This window comes from Hirundo rustica, chromosome W (assembly GCF_015227805.2).
Source record: "Hirundo rustica isolate bHirRus1 chromosome W, bHirRus1.pri.v3, whole genome shotgun sequence".
Lineage (NCBI taxonomy): Eukaryota > Metazoa > Chordata > Aves > Passeriformes > Hirundinidae > Hirundo > Hirundo rustica.
The window spans coordinates 21,467,870-21,490,670 of record NC_053487.1 but is presented as its reverse complement, the minus strand read 5'-3'; the positions used below and the strand labels follow the sequence as shown (position 1 = coordinate 21,490,670).

The 22,801-nt window shown below is 42.2% G+C and overlaps 1 protein-coding gene across 1 annotated transcript in view; it reads left to right on the top strand.

Moving 5' to 3' along the window:
* LOC120764911 (protein patched homolog 1-like) overlaps positions 1 to 22,801 on the top strand; it is a 148,496-nt gene that overhangs the window by 97,287 nt on the left and 28,408 nt on the right. The window contains exons 8-12 of the mRNA XM_040089044.2: positions 1,383 to 1,530; positions 3,691 to 3,822; positions 4,103 to 4,258; positions 4,890 to 4,988; positions 6,593 to 6,718. Coding sequence (XP_039944978.1) covers positions 1,383 to 1,530; positions 3,691 to 3,822; positions 4,103 to 4,258; positions 4,890 to 4,988; positions 6,593 to 6,718 — 661 coding nt within the window. The remainder of the gene's footprint in view (positions 1 to 1,382; positions 1,531 to 3,690; positions 3,823 to 4,102; positions 4,259 to 4,889; positions 4,989 to 6,592; positions 6,719 to 22,801) is intronic.

Sequence of the window (22,801 nt, the reverse complement as noted above, 5' to 3'; positions counted from 1 at the left end):
TAAGCAAACAAATATTTACAGAAGAATTTTTAATTTTTCTTTGTTAGAGTTTGGGATTTTTTTGGCAGAGGGACAGATCATGCAAAATCAACTGTCTTTCAAAGTCTGTGAATGATGTATATTATGAACCTGGGTATAGGAGGACATCCCTGATGAGGACAGAATTTAAGAGTGATTATTAAACAGTTGTTTCAATTTAAGGAGGTGTCATTGGTGCCTACTTCAAACCTAAAAATTATAGTATACATTTCTCAGAAATAATTTTTTCCTGACTACTTTGTTGTTTAGAGTGTATGTATAAAGCATTGAACAGTATTTAAAATAATGAACAACTTTGTGTTTTTGAAATATGATCAAAGGAAAAAAAGGGGAAATATAACTTTGGTAATGTGCCCACTCATTTGATTTTTATCAGAAAACCAAAATCTACATTGAACTGTTTGTTTATGGTCAATACAGAGAAAAGTATATTCTTTATGTCACTGTATCTTGAATACATTTTTGACTGACAAAATAAAACCCTTTGTTTCAGACTTCTTGAAGAAGTCATGGAACACTGTACTTCAGGGGGAAACCCCTTGAAATGGAACTGTGTTTAAGAAAGGACATATAAAAACATTATTTAGATGTATACACTGAATCCAAATTTATATTAAACTAAAATAGGTATAATTCTTACATATTTACTACAGATAATTCTTACTAGAACTTTTTATATGGGTTTTTAGGTTTTGTTTTTTTTCATTGACATTAAATACTGAAAATGTATTTAGTGTTTTCTAAAAATAGCCAAAGAATTTATTCTTGGTGAAAAATTAAATCGTTCCTTAAGCTTGTAAAATTGTTGGATACAGTTACATACTGTGTAAATTTACAGTGGATAATTATTGCCTTTTGTGTATTGTTTGCTGTTTGTCAGGTGTCAGGAGTTTAGTCTGGCATTTCTCTCCATGGTATGAAAAAGGCCAAGGTCTTCAAATGACAAATTGCCAACAGCATTTGCAAGATCTTATAGGAATAATTGTTCCTGTGTCCTTCTCATAGCAATCTATCTGTCAGTCATGATCATTATAAGTGATTTGTAGGGTTACATTATTTGCTCCTGAAACTGATCCTATTGAAAATAATGGCAAAATACTCACTAACTTCAGTGAAATATAGACTTAACATCAGTACTATATAGACTAGTACAGTTTTACCAGATACATGGAAGAATAATTATACTCTATTAAATTTTAATATCAACATGTGGCCTATAAAATCAAGAATTTGTTCAAGCTCATATTAGGCTTTCATTTGAGCCTTTATACAGTGAAAAAACCATTTATTGAAAATGCTTATTTTAATGCTTCTTTCTCCTCTCTCCTCTCTCCCTGTTACAGTGCCCAGGCTTTGCAAACCATGTTTCAGTTAATGACTTCTAAGCAAATGTATGAGCACTTCAAGGGGCATGAATATGTTTCACATATCAACTGGAGTGAGGATAAGGCAGCAGCAATTCTGGAAGCCTGGCAGCAGATGTATGTGGAGGTAAAACAGATTATAACCTAGATGTCTTGCTATATAACTTTACTAAGATCCACTGCCTTTAGTTGTAGCTTTTTATATTATTTTCTTAAGGAAAATGCTTAAACTAAAACTGAGTGTTGTGTCCTGGTTTTAAAGTTATCCTTATGCTGTAATGTGCTGGTTTTGCATTAATTGACATTTGGTGAGGAGGGAAGAAACCACCACAGAAATTATTTTTTAAGAGAAGCTGCTAGCAGTTTCCTCCATGCCTGACAAAACCAATCAGTGGCTAGTTTGAATACTGACATCTTGTTAAGCCTATTACAGAGTTGAATACGCCTCTGTGAGATTCACATTTTAAGACAAACAAGCCCGGGAAAACTCTCTTCTTCCAGCCTGGGAACAGGTAACAGGCTGGCCCAGCCTCCTCTGTGTGGCTGGGCCAGGCCAGGTGGGCCCTGCCAAGAGGCCAGACCCCTTCCCAGGGAACCCACCGGGCCCCTTCCCAGATGGGCTGAGTCCCAGCAGCTGCCAGGCAGGGGAAGGGGAGGCCAAGGAGCCCCAGACAAGGCAGGGCTAGGCCATGGCTGTTAACATCTTGCCACTGGGCCAGTTCTCCCCCCCCCAGCATGGTCAGGCCAACCCACATCTGGAATTAAACGCAGTATGGGCCTGAGACCAGCCATGCATCCAGAGCAGCTTCTGCCATTCTGGCCGGGCCCCTTGAGATCCTGGCACAGCCGCAGAGCAGCCTGAATCTATCACCGTGATTTCTTCAGCCACCACCTGGCAGAAAACCATCATGTCCATCTGCAGGCCCTGGACGAGATATTAACTTTTTCACTGCACAGATGAAACTTGCAAAACATCGATTCACTCTCAAGTGAGAGAAAAAAACAGAGTGAAGACATGTAGAGAAACAACATGAAGGCACCAAGGTCAGTAAAGAAGGAGTCAAGTCCCAGATGGGAAGAGAATGAGAAGATGCCTTAGTCTTAGGCTGAAATTCTTTTGTAAAGCCATGGTGATGAACTGTGATATACTAGAATATCCCTTTAATTCATGAAAAAAGCACGAGGGAATAGTGTTCAAATTGTAGACATGAGCAAAGGCATTCATGCTGAAGCAAGTAAATGTTGAAGTAGCTGTGATCTCGAGAAGCTTGAACAGAGAGAGTGATGAAGACCCTTTGCCCCCAGGGAAAGAAGACCTCTGTTCCCAGAGATGAAGATGATCTCAGAGATAGATGAACAGAACCTTTGCTTTTAACAGCTCATCCTTAAAATAGTACCCCATAAGTTGGACATGGTCCGTGAACGCAGCTGTGGGAAGGCTGTATGACATAGGAGGGACTTCACAATTGCAGATTTCCAGGCGGCTGCTATTTGTGAAAATTGAAGCCACGAAAGAACTGTTTCTTGTGGAGATGTCTCCATGACAGCAAGAGAGACTCCTCTCCCCGAGTGAACTGATGAAAGACTATTTTAGAGGTGGTAAACTGACCTAAGTCCTAGGTTTTGTCTCTGTACGTTGTAAGTGGGAAAGAGAGAAGGTTGTGAGGTGAGGAGAAGTGTTCTGAAGGTTTTATTCTGATTATTTTTTTTCCTTTCAGTTCAGTTTAAATAAAGTTTTCTTTATACCCTTTAGAGTTTTGAGCCTGCTTTGCTCTTCTCCTAATCCTATCTTACAGCAGAAAAGGAGTAAGTAATTCTAGTGGGTGTCCTAGCATTTAGCCAGCACTCAACCCACCACATGTAACAAACTATTTTAAAAGGCTTATTTTTTTGTTTTGTTTTTTTGTTTCTTATTAAGAAGCTGCTTGCTTACTCACATATCAGAAGCCATGGAGGTTTTACTGTTTGCTGGACCCTGGATTAAAGGCAAAACTCATCTCATACAACAGCAAATCATTGACAGAGTTATAGAAAGAAGAATGTTTTGAATGAGCTGTGAATACAGTGGCCTTTAATGAAGATGCAAATTCTTGTTTGATAATCAGTAGCTTGCAGGAAATAATTACCAAAAATATTTATTTAATGTAGCCTCAGTGAAATCTCTGTTATAGAGTGTCTGCTTTAATAGGAACATTAAGGCAAACATAGTTGATTTCATATATGTGCTGTAGAAGATGATAATGAGCTTTTTTCTTAGCCACACTAAGTTTTATTTTTCTTTCTGTAGGTTGTTCATCAAAGTGTTGCACAAAACTCTACTCAAAAGGTGCTTTCCTTTACTACAACTACCCTGGATGTTATTCTAAAGTCATTTTCTGATGTCAGTGTTATCAGAGTAGCTAGTGGCTACTTACTAATGGTAAGAAATTAAATTCTATTTGTTTAATTGGCTCCAATAGTATACCTGGGCTCAAATGGCTGCCTTCTTGTAACCAGCCAACAGTACAGAACATTTTCAGAATATTTGAAATAAAAATTGCAGTTTGTAAACATTTGCCTCAGGGTTGTCACCTATTCCTCTATGTAACATCTCTGATATGTCTGTTCTGTTTAAAAACCCTTGTAGCCTATGTATGTTGTTGGGGGAGATAGCCAGTAGAGAAGGATCCCTTCTAATCCAATCCTTGCTTTGCTTTCAGCTTGCCTATGCCTGTTTAACAATGCTGCGGTGGGACTGTACAAAGTCTCAGGGTGCTGTGGGGCTGGCAGGAATCTTCTTGGTTGCTCTCTCAGTGGCTGCAGGACTGGGTCTGTGCTCATTGATTGGAATTTCCTTTAATGCTGCCAAAACTCAGGTATTAAGGAGCCAAAAGTCTGCTGCTAAATTACAAGAACTTTGTTAGTAAATAAACACATCTGAATTAATATTTGAAGAAAAACATAAGCTGAGATAGATACAAATAAAAATAGAAAAATCAAAATACTTTCTCCTATCTAGTAGTTTGCACTGTGAAAAATAAGAGAACATACTTCCAAATGATTTTAAGAAAAAGGCAGATATCCTGCAATTTTTAAAAATTATGGATATGTTTTTCTGTCTCAATATGAGTGCAAGCATCCAGTTGTACACAAAAAAATGCAAGTTTTGCCCTTACATCTGAATATATCAGGATGTTCAACTTCTGATAATATTTTGAAAATAACTTGAAATATTATCTGTTATTCTTTGCCTACCAAAAACTTGAATTAGTTTTAGTGAGGTTTTGTACTTGTAAATGGTATAGTGCAAGTTTCTCATGAATTTTTCAGAATGAAAGTTAGCAGCTGCATTGCATCATATTGATTTTCATTTTAGCCTTGGACTTCTGTTCAGAATGAAATGTAAAGGTTATTTTGATTAGCTGGTTAATGACTAGCTTAATGGTAAATCATAAGAATAATATAAAACTTTATTGGTTTTTTTGCTTGTTTTGTTTCTTCCCAAAGGTTTTGCCTTTTCTTGCTCTTGGAGTTGGTGTAGATGATATAGTCCTTCTGGTACATGCATTTAGTGAAACAGGGCAGAATAAGAGAATTCCATTTGAGGTAATGAAAAAAATGGGGTGTTGGGGGATAAAAGAATAAAGTAAAAGAAAAAGCCTTGTAGAGGAAAATATACCTAGAATTAGGTAGTAATGATTTTTTAGAAAATCTTTTGTTCCAGAGATCTTTGTCCTAGGGCCTGGTGTTTTTTCCTTTTACTTATAATTACCCATGACATTCACGTAGTCACATTATGAAATCTAAGTTCCTCTTCATTTTTATAATATTTTCCTTTTGTTGACATTTTTATTGTCAGTCCAGAGTTTCATATCCAAAGTACAAATCATTTAAAAGCAATATATATTTGTCAGCAATGACTTCCTGTCGCAGTGTCCGGTTCGCGCTGACCAGCGCAGCCACAGACTAGCTCAGACGGGTTTTCCCACTGCGGCAACGTGGTACGGTCGGGGCGGCAGGCTGGGCGAGCCACCTCCTTCTGGTGGGGACTTGATTCCCCCTCACCAGCGACGGGCACGATGACGAAATAGCAACCGCGGCAGCTGAATGAAAGGCAGACTCCTTTAGGCAGGGTATAATGGTGTTTATTGCAGGGAGAGGGGCACGTGGCTCGGCACTCTCTGTCCCCCTGCCCAAAAGAGCCCAGATCAAAGCCTGACAGCCACTTATAAACGGGGCAGGGCTGACAACAGGTCAGCCAACCAGGGAACACGGGTGTGGTAACAGGGGTGTCAACCTTTGAGCCTTTAACAAATCACAGGAGGGTAGGAGGGGATTCCCCGGGCACCAGCCTATCACTCGACACCTCTCCTGGATCTTTCCAGAATCCAGGGAAGGGTCTTGAAGTGACAGACAGGGCGACCACGAGGAGAGGGGGGGGGGGGGGGGGGGGGGATTGACAGGGACAGGTGCAGGGAAGGAATGACTGACAGAAAACATCTGCTTAAATACCTAACTCATAAGGGGGAAAACTATTACAAAACACAGGGGGGTACAGTGGACTAAACCATTACAAAAATAACTCAAAAAATCTTACAAAAATAACTTAATAACTTAATAAAACAACTCTCACACCACTACAACTTCCATGTGCTCTTTCCAGTTGGTTTGGCATGCAGGCAATAAAAACTCATTGGGCTATAACCTTTATATGCTTCAAAATAACCTATTACATTGGGAAAGGGTCCTGTGTTTGATTCTCTCTGGCTTTTGTGTGGTTCCTGGGATTTCTGTTCATTGGGTTTTTTTCTTACATGTCTCTTTAAGACATTATGTATCTACACTGTTAACACATGTTTATTTTCAATGAAAAATGTTAAGAACAACAAGTGACTGCACTAATACAAAACACATCCTACTTAATTGATGTATTTGATATAATATCAGTATCCATTTAACTTTGACTTTTAAAGCCAGTGTCATCTTTGATAATGTTTGCTACCCTCCAAAAATGTAAGCACTTAATACGTTATCTGCTTTTCTCCTGGACAGTGTACTTAGTATATTTTTTACTCTTACAAACTCTCAAATGCATACTTTTATTCAGAATTTCCTTGTAATAGTTTTCACTGTTACCATGTTATATCTGTAGGATGATTGATCCCTTCATTTGCAGGGCATTACCTTATTCGTTTGACTTTGTTTTGCAGGGTAGAACAGGTGAATGCTTGAAGCGAACAGGAGCAAGTGTAGCCCTTACATCTATCAGCAATGTTACTGCTCTCTGTATGGCTGCCTTAATCCCTATTCCTGCTTTACGAGCATTTTCACTCCAAGTAAGTTTTAATGTTGTTTTGTTAGCTTTTGTAGATAGTGTCATTATGAAAATGAATTATAAAGACCATGTTCAGTGCTTCTGCAGTTCACTCAACCAATATGGGATCACTGTTTACTATAGTTCTTGGTGATAACCAACTGCTTTCTCCTCTTGATTCTACTCCTTCCATTTCTTACACCTTGAGTCTTTCACATCCTGTTCATAGGTGAAAGAATATCCTGCTCCATCCCAACTAAGTTGACTGCAAAAACCAAGAAGTATGCAACTAAGCAGAAACAAGTCTCTGGCAAGATTTGAATTCTTAAGGCAGTCTAGACCAGTACTCTGTATTCTAATTTATTGAGTTCCTTCGCAAGACCAGACGACCGCCGATAGCAAAAAGAAAGAGCTTGCTCTTTGTCCGGGAGGGAAAATATTGCTTTATTCTCGAGGCCTGCCCTGCCTGGCTGGAGATCTTTCCCGATAGCTCACTGATGCCAGAGAGACTGAGGCCTTGCCCGTGATGGGGCTTTTTCCCCAGGGGGCAGGGCCCAGAGGCAGGGACAAGAAACTACCCAATCAGGGAGAAAGTCGGAGTGGAAGAGTTGGGTTACAGCAGAGTAAGGACAAACCACGTGATACAGATTACAAATCCGATGAAACACAATATAAACCCAATTAATGCATTACAACATTTCCCCTTTTCTTATAAAATTAAGAAAGAGGAAGGCTCTGTTCGTGGGAGATGCTCAGAGTTCGGACCTTGAATACCTTTAAAGTTGCAGAAGAAAAATGACCTTTAGTACAAAGAAACTGTTTAGAAAAACACTGTTAAGGAATAATAATTATAAGGAGAAGGTTCGGTGCTTTCTCCTCCTCCAGGCAGCTCTGACCACTTGTGGGACCTCTGCAGGTGGCTTTGCAGTTTTAGGGATGAAAGGTTTCACCCACTCAGCTGGCACCCACTTGAGACCTGAGGGAGTGGACACGCAGGTGTACCCAGGACCCTAGGTGATCAGATCACGAGGACCCTGTTTCCCTGGTTGCTGGATCCTTTACCATTACCGGTGGCTTTGCTTTCAGCTGCAGTTGGCAGTTCTCTCTAAAATGGCACACAATTGGTGGGTTAAGATTTTCAAACATGCAATTTAAAAAGTTCAGAGTGAACAAGGCTTTGGACAACTGGATTTGGGGTGTTTCTAGATTTAGAGACTGATGTTGTTGGTTGAGGACCCTTTTGAGATTTTGGTGGGTCCTTTCCACGATGGCCTGACCTGTCGGGGAGTAGGGGATGCCTGTTTTGTGCTCTACTCCCCATTGCTGCAGAAAGCTTCTGAACTCCTTGGATGTGTATGTGGGTCCATTATCAGTTTTTATTGATTTGGGGATGCCCAGGAAGGAGAAAGCCTGTATTAGGTGTTTCATGGCATCACTAGACTTCTCCCCTGTGTGGGCAGAGGCATAGACAGCTCCAGAAAAGGTGTCTACAGATACATGGACATACCTTTGTCTACCAAAGGACATGATGTGTGTCACATCTGTCTGCCATACCTCACAGCTGTTCAATCCCCTGGAGTTCGCTCCTGCTCTTAGGGCTGGGAGTGCGTGTTGCTGGCACGAGGGACACATTGACACAATTGCCCAAGCCTGTTCCCGAGTTTGGTGGAACTGGCGGACTAGGCCTGGTGCATTCTGGTGAAAAAGCTGATGGCTGATTTTGGCTTGTCCAAAGATGTCTGGGAGTGGGGCCATCTCCACAGGCGCAGCAAGAGCATCAACCCTTCTGTTGCCCTCAGCTATGAATCCTGGTAAATCGGTGTGTAATCTGATGTGCATCACATAAAATTGTTGCTCTCGGTGGGAGATCAGATTTACTAGTTTTGAGAGCAAGTTGAAAAGTGCAGCATTGGAGACCTCACTCAGTACAGCTTGTTCAGCTCTGGATACTACACCTGCTACATAGGCCGAATCTGTGACCAAGTTGAATGGTTCAGGAAACTTTTCAAAAGCTCTAACAACTGCAGCCAACTCAGCTACCTGAGGTGATCCTTCCACCTCGACAATATCTTTTTCCCACTGTTGAGTTTGAGGATTTTTCCATGTTATTACTGATTTATGAGATGTTCCAGATGCATCTGTAGAAACGGTTAAAGCCTTTAAAGGCCTCCTGCTCTGAACACTTTTTAATGACAATTTGAACTGAATTTGTTCTCTAAATAATTTGTGAGCAGGCTGATGAATTGAAATTTGACCTGTGTAGCTATCCAGAGCAAACTGCAAAGCTTCATTTTCATGAAGCAGGTGCTCCAACATTGCTTTTGTGATTTGGCCTGAGTTTATCTCAATTGGGATGTGAATACACTCAAAATCACATCCTGCCAACTCCCTGATCCGGGTCCTGGCTTTCCGGATCAATTTTGCTACCAATTCCTGTGGCCTGGTCATTCTTTTGGACCGGTGGTGACTGAGGAAAACCCACTCTATAATTAAGAGGGGATCCCTACAGTCTTTCTCCTTTTTTGATTTTTCCACTCTTTCCCACTGAAAAATCATCCTGTGTAGGTGTGGCAATTTGCCTAAAATGATGAATTTGAATGGCAAGTCTGATTTGCACCTGTTGGCCTGTCTGGTGGCCATACAGTCCTGTACCTTTTCTAGGGCTGCTCGTGCCTCTTGGGTGAGGGTCCTAGGAGAACTTAGCTCCTCTCCCCCTTTTAAAAGATTAAAGAGGGGGTCTAGGTCCTCAGTGGTCAGACCTAGCCAAGGTCTTACCCAATTTAAGGACCCACACAACTGCTGGACATCTGCTAAGGTCTTGATGTTATTTTTGACAACCAATTTTTGCGGCACAATGGTCCGCTTACCAATCTCCAGACCCAGGTACTTCCAAGGCAGCATCCTTTGAATCTTTTCCTCCTGAAGCTCGAACCTTGCAGCAACCAAAGAATCGATTGTCAGGTCAAGCACGTGGGACAGTAGGTTATCATTAGGGGCACACATGCGCACATCATCCATGTAGTGCAGGAGGATGGCTTCTCCCGCAGCTGCACGCACTGGGGACAGCAGGGAAGAGAGGTACCACTGATAAATAGATGGCGAGTTTTTCATCCCTTGGGGAAGAAATTTCCAGTGGTATCTTTTCCTCAGGGCTTCTCTGTTGAGGGTAGGGACCGAGAAGGCGAAATGTGGGGCATCGTCAGGGTGCAGAGGGATCTGGAAAAAACAATCTTTGATATCAATAATTGCCAAATTCCAATTATGAGGGAGCATCACTGGGGATGGCATCCCTGGTTGGAGAGAACCCATGTCCTCAATGACATTATTAATTTGACGGAGATAGTGGAGGAGCCACCACTTGCCTTTGTTTGCCTTTTTGATAACAAAGACTGGGAAATTCCACAGAGACGTGGTTTCCACAATGTGGCCTTTAGCTAGCTGTTCATCAACTAGCTCCTGAAGCGCCTTCAATTTTTCTTTACTGAGCGGCCACTGCTCTACCCAGACTGGTGAATCAGTTTTCCAATTGAGTTTCTGGGGAGGGCGCTCTTCAGTGGCCGCAGCCTGAAAAACCGGGGGGGCATCTGGGATGCCAATCGTGACCCCCCACTGGGCCATCAGGTCTCTCCCCCACAAGGGCTCTGAATAATCTAAAACAAATGGACGCAGTGTAGCTAATTGTCCATTTGGCCCCTTAATTTGCACAACACTTTTTGATTGTTTTGCCCATTTCATCCCCCCTACACCTTCTATGTGCCCAGCCACATTTTGCAGTTCCCAATGTGAGGGCCACATCCTTTCTGGTACAATCGTTACATGCGTGCCTGTGTCCAAAACCCCTCTGAGGTTTACTACTTCCTCACCGTGACGGACCTCACACCCTATTATGAGTTTGTCCCTCCCAATAACTCGTGTGGGGCAAACCTCAAGGTGTTTGTTCCTTGTGCTGTTTTCTTCAGGTAATGGGTCAGGTGCTGGAATTGCCTGAGCTATTATCTGCCCCTTAGGCAGAAACAAAGGTGGGCGGACACAGCGTAGCCAGAGAACTAGTTGTTTAGGGTTTGATGAGGCAAGACCTAGAAGGATCTCAATCTCTCTTGGTGTGTACTTGGTGTCCCCAAGGATGACATATTTACTGCCAACATGTTGCCAGGAGCCTAGCACTTGTAGATCCAATGAACCTAAATGCCAGTCTGTGTCACTTAGGTGCAAGGATTCTGTCAGTTGCAACCTAAAAGGCTTTTGGAGACATTCTGTGGTTAGACAGGGTCTGCTCACGTCATGATCTGAAAGGGTCATATCTGGTGACTTCTGCTGAAAGGTAGAACTGGTTTTAGCACAATTATTTAATTTAACATTTGCATTTTCTAGTTTTTTCTCCCCGCGCCTCGGATTTGCCCTATTTATGTCGGCATGCTGGGCAAGTAGGGGCTGACAGTTTGGTTTTTTGAAAAATTCCCTTTGGACCCTTGAGACCTCCCACCCCCATTGTCCTGAGAGTCCAGAAATTGCTTCTTTAAAGGGCATTGACTTGCCCCATGTCCAGCCTGATCTCACAGGAGACACGTCGTTTATCTCTTGGACGGTGGCCGTGGCACAGGCACAGGAGGCATGGCGTCTGCTGTGGCAGCTCTTTGCGGTGGTCTGAATGCATCTCTGGGACTGTGGTTAAGGTGAGCTGTCATGAAGGGAACCTTCTTGGTGCACTTGTGGAGCATGTCATCTAAGGTTGGCACTGGTTCCAAGGGCAGGCTGACGATAGCTGCCTTGCGCTGTTCATTTGCATTGGTCAGTGTCATCTCCTCTAGGACCTGTTCTTGGGCTCCTTCATTCTAAACCTGTAACTCGATAGCTCTTGTTAATCGCTCCAGAAACGTTACAAAAGGTTCGGGTGGAAGCTGCTTTATTTTACTGTAAGGTTGGAAGGACCCATCGGGCTGGATTGAAAAGAATGCTTTGAAAGCACCATCTTTAATGCGTTCTAAAACAGCTAAAGGAATTTCTTGAGCCTGCTTGAGGGCTGAAACCCATTCACCATCACCACATAGATGTTCTAATCGAATTGGCAAATTATTATTATCAACAGCTGTTTCAGGATTTTGCCAAAGCTCCGGAAGTGAATCTCTTAATCTTTTTTTCCATGTGGAGTCCCAAAGCCTAAACTGTGTGGACGAAAGGAGGGAAGAAAAAAGCTGTCGGAGGTCAAAGGGAACAATAGGATTCCCTGTTAAATTTGCTTTTAAAAGGCTGCGAAAGTATTCACTTTTGTGTCCAAATTTGGCATGAGCTTTGCATAAATCCTGAATCGCTTGTTGGGGGAAGGGGTCCCAATTACTGTGGACAGCACCTCCCCTTTTTGACCATCGGTATGTGACAGGGGTGGCAGAAAAGCCGGGATCACTTCCTGCTTCTGGGTTCCCGGCTCCCCCCCCCTCCCCCCCGGGGCGTGGGAACTGGGACTGTGGGTGGGGAAACGGTGGGAACCAGGGGCAGGGAGGGGCTGGAGGCTTGAGTCACAAGGGGCGGAGTCAGAGGGCAGAGGTTTGAGGGTAGGGGGTGGAGTCAGAGGAGAGGGCAGTGCCAGGGGCGGCACCAAAGGGAAGGAGGGGTCTGGGGAGAGGAAGGGATTGTGAAAGGGATTGTGGGAAGGAGGGACAGACAAAGGGAGAGGCTCCTCGTGACTCGAGAGCACATGGCTTCAGCCATTTTGGGAAACACAGGAGTCCCCTCCATCTTGTGACCCCCCCAAAGAACTGAGACTAGCCTGGGGATCACTAAGATGGGGCTTTTGAGCACTCAAACTGCCTGCAAAAGTAAACCAAACCCGGGGTTTGCAAACTGGGGAAGAAGGGAGTTTTGGGGAAAGTTTAGGGGTTTCTCAAGGAATATCCGATTTTGGGGAAGGGATTTTGGGGTCGGGATAGGGAGAAACTGAGGAAACTGGGGAAAAACCACAAGGAACTGGCTTTTTTTTTCTTTTAATTTTGTTTTTGCATTGCAAATAAAATCTGCAAGCTCCAAAGAGCAAAATTTGCTTTTTCTTTATCGTTAGGGGAGCTTGATTGAGACAATTTTTTGGCAACAGCTTCCCAAAATTCTGGGGAGCTTATTTGCTCAGATAATACATCTGGAAATTGAGAAAATAACCACTGAATGAAAATTTTTAATTGCTTTTTGGAAAAATGGGTTTTCCCATCATCCAAGGCACTTAAAATTTGATAATAGACTCTTTTTTGAGACACAGGCAGCCTAGCACCCATTTTTGGCTCAGATTTTAAGTTTCTGTGTCCCCTTTAACTGTGGCTGGGAAACTGAAAATTAAAAAAACCCTCGCTGGAGAGAGAAGAAAAAAAAAGAGCCAAAAGGGGAAACAGTTACCTTTTCCACCCCCCCCCCCCCCCCCCCCCCCCCCCAGGCTGCCGAAAGGAACATGCTATTAAAGCACCCTGAAGGTTTACTCTGAAAGCAAAAACCTTCCCTGAAAGGAAAAAACCCTTTTCCCTGAGGAACAACACCTCTTAAAAAGATTTTCCCTTAGATAACCCAAAGTAGTACTCACCAAAAATCCAGTGTTCAGATGAATCTTTCCTTTCTTTCCCAATCACTCCTTTTGCCTGAGACCGACCCTTTTTGGTGCAAAAAGAGCTTCCAGTCTCAGTTTCCAGGATCAGTTGTCCACGAACATATGGTGACTCTCTCTGGGAGCAGCCTGCCAGTCAGGGGCTTCTTTGCAGCATTCCGATGGGTTTTTTGAGTCCAAAGGAGAAAACTACAGCCCTGGCCTGTAGAATCCTGTGTTTCGGAGACTCCACAGTGACCGCCAAACCTGATGGGTCTGTGTCTTTGCGTGGGTGGGCTACATTTCGTGACTCATGTACCTGCGTGAGATTCCTCGGCCACGTGCTCCCCGAGTGGTTCTTCCAGCTTTCTGGGAGCTCTTTGAGGCTTCGAGCCCCACGTTGGACACCAATTGTTGTGTTTCTTTATTAGACCAGACTACTGCTGATGGCAAAAGGAAAGAGCCTGCTCTCTCACCAGGGGAATATCACAGCTTTATTCTGGAGTCCTGCTCCTGCTGGCTGGAGTTCTTTTCCACCCGCCCCAGTGCCCAAGAGAGCCTGCCCCCGCCTCTCCCGGGGCTTTTTCCCTGGGGGGGATGGGCCCAGAGGCAGGGACAAGCCACTACCCAATCAGGGATAAGGTGGGAGTGGAACAGAGTTGGGTTACATTCCAGTGTGGGGGATGGGCGTGGCCGATCAGGGACAAACCACATAACAGTTTCCAAGGGGAACAGGGAATACAATAGAAAAACATTACAAACCCCAATATAAAAACAAAACACAATATAAACCAAATTAATGCATTACATCACAGGTGGTCACAAAGGCTAATGATATCTTGGCTTCTATCAGCAGTAGTGTGGCCAGCAGGACTAGGGAAGTTACTATCCATCTGTACTCAGCACTGGTGAGGCTGCAACTTGAATAATGTGTTCAGTCTTGGTCTGAGGCACTACAAGAAAGACATTGAGGTTCTGGAGTGCATCTGAAGAAGAGCAAGGAAGGTGGTGAAGGGTCTGGAGCGCAAGTCTTACGAGAAGCAGTTGAGGGAGCTGGGGTAGTTAAGCCTGGATGTTAGCATGGAAACACATAATCACAGAATGATTACATGCAGGTGCTTTTATTGAAGAGCTCTGGGAATCAGGGGTGCAAACCCAAATCTGACTCCGACATGGATTCGAAATGGACATGTTTTTATACCCTTTTCATTGCATAACTATATATTAACTATTAAACATATATTGTTCTATTGTATACATTGATCTTTTCCAAGCATGAATTTTTGTAATTTTCATAAGGTCCCCCAAACATCCTTTCTCATGATTCTTGTTACGATTACATGGTTTCTCATGATTCTTATTACGATTAAACAATAATCATATTCAATTACCAAACAATTATTACATTTAACAATCATATAATTTATCATATGATGATTATGCAGGTGCAGTTTCATATGATGTAATAAAGACAAAGCTCAACGTTCATTCCCAGGGTCTAGTTCCCTTTCCCAGGCTTACCAGACCCAACCTTTCTTTCCACCCCCTTGAATCTATTGTATACAGTTCCCATGATTTTTAGAAACATTTTAACCCTATGCTATCATTGAGAAAAAGAGGGTCAGAGGACACCTTATTGCTCTCTTCAACTAACTGAGAAGAGGTTGTAGCGAGGTGGATGTTGGTCTCTTTTCCAAAGTAGCAAGCAATAGTTCAAGAGGAAATGGCTTCAAGTTGTGCCCGGGACGTTTAGATTGGCTATTAGGAAACATTTTTTCACGTAAAGGGTTGCCAAACATTGGGACAGACTGCCTAGGGAAGTGGTTGAGTCACCTTTCCTGAAGGTATTCAAAAGATGTGTAAACATGGCACTTAGGGACATGGTTTAGTGGTGGACTTGGCAGTGTTAATGTTTGGACTCAATGGTCTTAAGGGTCTTTTCAACCTAAATGATGCTATGATTCTATGATTCTGTTCTATAATCTGTGGCCCAAACTCAAACATCTAACATATTTTAAGCAGCAGAAAGGGTACTTGAGATTTTCACTAGGAATCAAAAGAGAGGTCCTATTTTCCTGTTGTCTAGCTTTGCAGTGACTGTGCTTTTTAGAAGCTACTTCAGCTTAAATGCCACTTTCCTTATAAGAACCCAATATAGATGGGTCATTTTATCCTAGTCACACTGCTGTGCTACTTTGATCAAATTTTGCTCAGCCGGCTCTCACTTCTCACAGCAGATCATGGTAAGTTACAATTTCAAATAGATGTGGAGATGACAGCTGTAACTCTGTCTTGGTTTTGATAGACAGTTGTCTGCCAGGGAATGCTAGAGCTTCCCTTGGAAAGGAGAATGTAAACCCCCTTCCCTCAAAATTATTATAATTTTGCAATTAGGGGCTTTCAGGCAAAGATATGGGAATAGGAGTAACAGTTCTTTACTAGAAATATTAAAAAAAAAAGGAAAATACAAATGTAGTAGTACAAAAAAACAAGCAAGGAAGCAAACAATCCGGGAAAAAACCCTGACAGAGTCAGGGATACGACCTGGCACCTTGTTGGTCAGGGTGTTGGAAGCAGTCCAAATGAATCCTCCTGAAGTAACAGATGTGGTTCTGTGGAGTAGAGATGATCCTGTAGAAAGTCCAGTGGTGGTAAGATGGGTGCAGTCTTCCTCCGGGGATCCAGTGGAAAAACTGGATACCTGGTGTTCCTGAGACTCAGTTTTTACCTAGCTAGGAACAGTTGGCTCCCCCCTCACTGGGTGGAGCATCTCACAATGGGATGATGGAATGTGTCATGTCATTGGTGGGCCCTAATGGCCCATTATCAGAAGATGTCCCCCTGGAGGATGGAAGGGTAGTGAAAGAGATAAGAAACACTGCCCCACCTGGTTTTAATGGCTGGGCCATTATCAGAAGGGGTCCACCCCCTTCCCCCCTGGAGTTACAAGAGATAAGGAAAAGACATCTCCTCAACAGCTTTCAACAGATGAAATCGAATACATATTTTAGGTTACATAACCCAAGACAAACTCTTACTGTAATTTGAGTATAACTTAAATTTATCCTTTTTTAAAGTTGTTTTTTTTTTTTTTTTGCCTGCTGCCATATCTTATGACTTTCTGTAAACTGAATCAGCAGAAGTTCAGAAAAAGAAGCCCACGTTGTCAAATACATGGTGCTTTCCAAAAGTAAAACAAAAGACTAAGTTTCCAATGAGAATTCAATATCTTCATGTATGAAAATGTTATTATCCAGAATGACATCATGATAAAAGTTATTTTTAAGGCAGTGATTGACATTGAATCTACATATTGGTATATGTGAGTGTCCAGAAATTAATGTTTGAGTGGCTCAGTCTTTTCTCAGATTCATCTATAATCTGTCATTCCTCACACATAGTAACTGCTTATATGTATATGAGATGGAGAAATGTGCAAAAGGCCAACCAGAAACCTGTACTGAGGATTTATTAATACTAGAGAAATCTGCATATATAAGTTAGGAACCACTGAAATTATAGCTCATATTGTTAGAAAGGAACATCTATGATTTGTATTGTCTAATTTCACCAGATATTATCAACACTGGGTAATGCATTCAATTATAGCATTCAGAATCAGATAACCATGACAGATTTTGGTGCGTGTGATCTTTATATATGAATTTCTTTATTCACAGTCTTCTTCCTCCCTCTTACTCAGTCTTGTTTAAACAAGACTTCCTTTTCATGTTTGATAGCTTTCTAGAAAAACCTAAAAAGCAATGAAACACTACAGTTTACTTCTCACAGATGCTGTCTTCTTATCTAGATAGTGAAATTTTAACAGATTACATAAAAGATCATTCTTGATCTTATTTTGCTCCTAATCTGCTTTCCTTGAGATATTGCAAGATAGCTGTCAAATTTCCATAACTTTTGAGGACCAGTATCTGTAAATTACCCATTTGCTAGGGAAAATAAATGGTTTCCTGACTAGCCTTGCACATGTAAGCCAAATTTTTTACTTAGAAATTTATGTTTTGCATATCAATGCTTTCTTTTTTCAGCTTCTGTTCTGTCAGCTAATGCAGGTCCTTGATACCTGTGTTCATTCTTCTGTTTCAGTTAGCACTTGCAGCAACAGCAATATTTTAGGCTGTGCATTATAATAAAAGGCAAAAATAGAGCATGTTTCTCAGAAAGTGATCAGGTTTTGTCTGCTTAATGGATTATTTTTTTACTTTTCTCTGATGTTCCCATTTCATTAAATTCCTTCAGTTAACACCTTTGAGTAAGCTCCATGTTTTTCCTGCTCTAGTACTAATCTTACCTTTATTGATTTTTCAACTAAAAAGCCTGAAGTCCTTTTCTTTCACATTTGACCATTCCCCTCTGAAAGGGTGAAGGCAGATGCCCTGCCTGTTAAAAAAAAAAAAAAAAAATCATCTACTCGCTCTCAGCTCAGCTGTTCGTAGATTGCTTGTACATTGGGACATCTACTACTACAGACTTTTGTTGGTGCTTTTCTGATTAATGTCACCATTACCAATTGCAGGTATTGCCAAGATCACACTTTTTCATATGTTCCCATTCCCAGCCACCAGCCTTCTAAATAGTATTGGGGAGGGAAGGTGGTGGCTGATGCATCAGGTCAGAGATTCAATCACTTCTCAACAGTTCTTCCTTCCCCCCTTGCTAATATGAATCTCAAACCACTTCTCTGTTACTCTATTTTTTATTTTAAGTAATGCGATCCTAATCCAGGAGCTGGAGGCCACGCTGTATAATGCCCTGCAGCACTTCTCCTCTTGTCTTACTTGCTTCCAAGTTCCCCTAAGTTGAGGATTTATAGCAGAAACTGGAAGACATACTGCTCCTTATCAGTTCATGAGCTGTTTTTTGATGAGACAACACATTTGAATTGATATACCGTCATGGGTTAGTACAGTTTAGTGTTTTAGTTATGGAAGAATGTAGAATAATTCTCCAGGTCAGGACCTGGGAATTGCTTTAGAAAGGACAGGGACCTATCAGAGGGTTAGTTGGAATATTGGCATCTGTTTTGACCACTGAAAATTGTTGGCTACGACTTTGGGAAGTACCATATAAAACCCCTTGATTTCCTGTAGGTGGGCCTTTTTCCTTCTTGCCTTTGGCCAGAGAGAGACAGGCAACATCGAGTTGGGCCTGCTGCTCCCCCCTTTTGGGGGGAGCTGGTCTGAGGCCTAGCTGGATTCCATCGGCTCCCGGGTGGGGAGGGGGAAAGGAGAGGTCGCTGCTTTACAACAGCTACTTTCTCCAAACTTCCCTGGAGCAGGGAGAGATCTCTGCCGGGCCCCTGATAAGAGCTATGGGCACCATTTAGGCCAAGGCCACCCCGATTTACACTGAGGGGTGGGCCGAAAAGGCATTTATGATCCTGCCTGCGTTTTTTTTGTAATTCCGGACTGCTAGGTTGCTCTGATCTCTGATGTTTCTGCGTGAGATGTTCCTCCCTCACCAGCGCGGCCTTGAACATCTAATACCATGAGCTACAGAAGGAGACACAAAGACTCTGGGCAGATTTAACCCTTTCCTGGCAACATGAAGCTTCCAGAGCTTGGCCCTTCTCTGAGAGAGAAAAGAAAGAGACAGAGTGAACATGAAGAAGAAACAGCATGAAGTCAGTAGAGTGAGAGTGAAAAGACTATTGGGACAGAGAGTTGAAGAGTTGGTTGTTCCATTCTTATTTGAGCCATGGAAATGAACTCTAGATCATTCCTTTAAATCATGGGAAAGATAAGCATTTAGGGAGATGATTGTTTAGATTTGTGTGTGGATTTGAGCAAAGGTGTTTGTGATGGACTAAGTAATATTAATCCTATAAGATACTTGAACAGAGATAGAGATGAGAAACCCTCTGTGCCAGTGAAGAAGTGAGAAGATATCTCTGTACCTTGAGATGAAGAACCCTTTGCTTTTGGAGTTATTCATCTTTAAAAGGTGACACCCCAGTATGGAAAAGTCTAAGACCCATAAGCAGCCTGGGAAACTGCTAATGGGAGGGGTCACAAAGGCAGGTTTCCCCGGGTGGCTGTTTTTGTGGCAGTTAAAAAACCCACAAGAGAACTGTTCTAAGTTGTCAGTGGGATCCATGACTCTAAGAGAGACTCTTCCCCTAAAGAATTGATGAAAGACTATTATCAGATAGTGAAACTGACTGAAAATTACAAGTTTTGTCTCTTTATGTTGTTTTGTAAGAAAGCTAACAGTTTGTAAGGGGAGGGAAGAGTGTTTTTGGAGTTTCATTCTGTTTTGTTTTAGTTTTTCCCCAACTTTCTTTTTCTATTCTTTTAGTGTGTGTTAATAAAACTATTTGTTCATTTTTAAGGTTGAGCTTGCTTTGTTTTTCTCCTAGTCTCTCTCCCACAGAAAAAGAGTGAGTACTAAGACCAGAATTTAGTGAACGTGAAACCACTACATATACAAACAATATGTTCTGCATTTAGTTGTGAAAACTGTGAAATGGTATGTCCTTGAGATATCGGATAGAGGGCGAGTGAGAAAAAGTATAATATATATGGAAAGTGTGGTGTTAAGCTATAGGTGTTAAGCTATAGGAATCCATCAAAATACAAGTCAGGATGGAGAGGCTTGTTTAGAAATATTTCAGTTGCAGTATAAGTACATTAACACCAGTATGGCACAATGGAAAATCTAGTTGCTCTAAAAAGTTGCCATGTTAACAGGTGGGTTTACTATGTGTTGCTGGGATACTTTTGTTTCTCTTTCAGAAATCAAATGTAAACATAACTAATGACATCTCTGCCACACATTTAAGTATTAATTTTTGGGTTTAGCAGCATTTGGGATTCAAGGTCACTAGGGTCTACAAAGAACTGATAAGGCAGGGAGTATTTATAGAAGTGAACAGAAGTAGAGAGGTTACTTTTTCAGGCATGCTGAGAGGTATAAGAATTCTTAGACCAGGTCTCAATTGTTTATTCCAAATCTCAGCAATTCATAGCTGATTCTTTATGAATGTTCTTTGTTAAACACAATTACTCATGATTTATGAGTGATTCAGTCTTCCCTGGTTTAGTTGCAATAAGAGCAGTTGTATGAACTAGGTGAACCAACTTGCTTCCAGTAGTGTTGTCCACAAAAATTGGATTTATTACCTGGTGTGCAACAAGCCAATAATTACACTGATTATTTATTTCAGAGTTGCACAAGCCTGGATGCTTAGCGGTATTCTGTGAATCAAGAACCCCAACTATCAAGACTTTTTTCTATTTATACATTTTAGCAAACAAAGGGATTAGTGTTCATTGGCTACAAGTTACATAGTTGTCTTAATAATTTGTATCCTATCTTCTACTGTTTAATGGTTCTCTCACTTCTCATGTTAGTCTGCTTGCTCAGTCTTTCTCTTCTTTTGGTGATCCCACTTCTGACACCAATTTAATGTTAAGATCCACTGGAATAATGTTAGGGTCTGATTATTAAAAGATGCCTCTGACCAAATTAAGGTGCAAATGAGACCATATGCCAAAGTCAATAGCATGTATTTTATTTAACAGTAAATGTGAAGTAGAGAGACAAAGTACAGGGGAGAGGGAGAGAGAGACAGATTAAGTAGAAAGACAGTCACCACCATGGCCCTTCTTCTTCTGGTCTTCTTGGTGGTGGGGGTCCCCAGAGTGTTCTTCTGGAGGTACCACTTCTATACAGTCAAAGCTTTGTTAACCTCCCCCGAGGTCTGAGTTCACTGAAGCATGTCTAGCCCTAAATCTTAACAAGGCAATTCTACCAGGTGATTTTTTGTCCTAACACCTGGACATCACTTACAGCTTGTTTGCTGCTCTCTGTTTCATGGATTAAATCTCCCTTCTGGTTGATTAGGCTTGAGAAAAAAAGACAAGGGTGTAGACTTTTCAGCACTGTCTATTCAAATACTCTTAGTGCCACAGCCATGGTCATGGTTTCAGCAGTGTGAAAAAACAAGTTCCCTCTCCTGGTAAAATTTAAAAGCTTAATAGAGGACATTAGGAGACAAAGATAATAAAGCAAAGTTTTTAATGGCTGGGTGCTTGGCATTCAGCCAAGAGTGACACCGGCTGGTAGACTCCCAGCTAGTTCTGATTCTGGGCAGTGCCAGGGGCCGTCCCCAAATCTGCCTGCAGACTTGGGTAATGGTGCAGAACAATGCTGTTCTTCAATGGCAACAGGTGTTGCAGTATCTAGGTTTCAGAGCAAGGATTGAGAGAAGGCTCTTTTCCGTATGGTTTCTCAGAGATCTTTATTCCCCAAGACAGGGGATGAAAAAGAGGTCAAACAAACCCACGGGCCCACTTTTAAACCTAGGGGGAGAGGGCGTGGGGGAGAAAGGTGGTTCGCCCCAGGCTAGACTGACAGGTATTTTTCTCTAACATAGGGCTGGGTCAGGAGGGAGATGGACAGCTGACCGAAGCTTCCCAAACAAGGGCAGGGTCAGGAGAGATGGACAAGGGACAGGGGAGGAGATACCTTTGGACAGTACCTGATTTATCGGGGGGAGAAACAGGCATGAGCCATATGAACCATTGGGAAACATAACTCCAAAGCAGCTTAACAAAACCCACCACCACAATTCCCCCCTTTTTGTTTAATTTGAAACGAAAGGAGAGAGAGAACTAACTCTTCAAACTCCTGTCTGTGTCCCCTCCCACCATCTTTCAACAGCAGCCACAGTGAATTTGGAAGGAGTCAATTTTTTGGCTGTCTTAGCTAGAACTCCCTTTAACACCTTAAAGGCTAGGGAAATCAAAATGATGAGAAAAAATATCAGAATATCTTTTACAACTGAGGACATCTATCCTGGCAAACCCCAGTCTCTAAAGATGTTTTTCAGCCAGTCTCCTGATTCCTGCTTAATTTCCTCAATCATGTTGGGGGTTAAGTTTTCCTGTGGAATTTTTCCCCCCATAAGTTGCTAGGGGACTAAATATTGATAGTTAAAGGGTGCTTGACCCGGACAAAAGGGAGTTGATCACTCAGTTTAGGGGAAAGAAAAGGCTCCCAGGAGCTGAGGGTGGGGGGGGTTGTTTATTTCGGCTCTCGGTTTTCCGGGAGGAGGACGGTCGAGCGACTGGTGACTGCATGGATTCCACAGTTAACGGAGGGGTTCGGTTGTGGCGGTGCAAGAATTGTTTTATTAAGTTTTTATAAGAAATTTTATGTTATGGTTCAGTTCACTGTGCTCCCAGTTTTGTAACAGTCCATCCCCTTTTGAGTTTTCTGTATAAAAAGATGTTTTACGTCAATCATCCCACCCCCCACCTATCATGCCTCTGGGGCACCCTGTCTATCACTTTGGGACCCCTCTCCAGATTGGGAAATTCCCAGGGAGGGCGTCGAGTGATAGGTCAGCCCTGGGGGAATTCCTTTTCCCTTTGTGTCAGTGGTCAGAGGCTTAGAAGTGGGCACCCCCTGTTGCCCCCTGAATTCCCTGATTTGTTATCCTGTTGTAACCTCCCCTGAACCCTCCCCCGCTTATAAGATCAGAGAGGAAAATTCAAACTCTATCTGGTCGGCAGTCTGGAC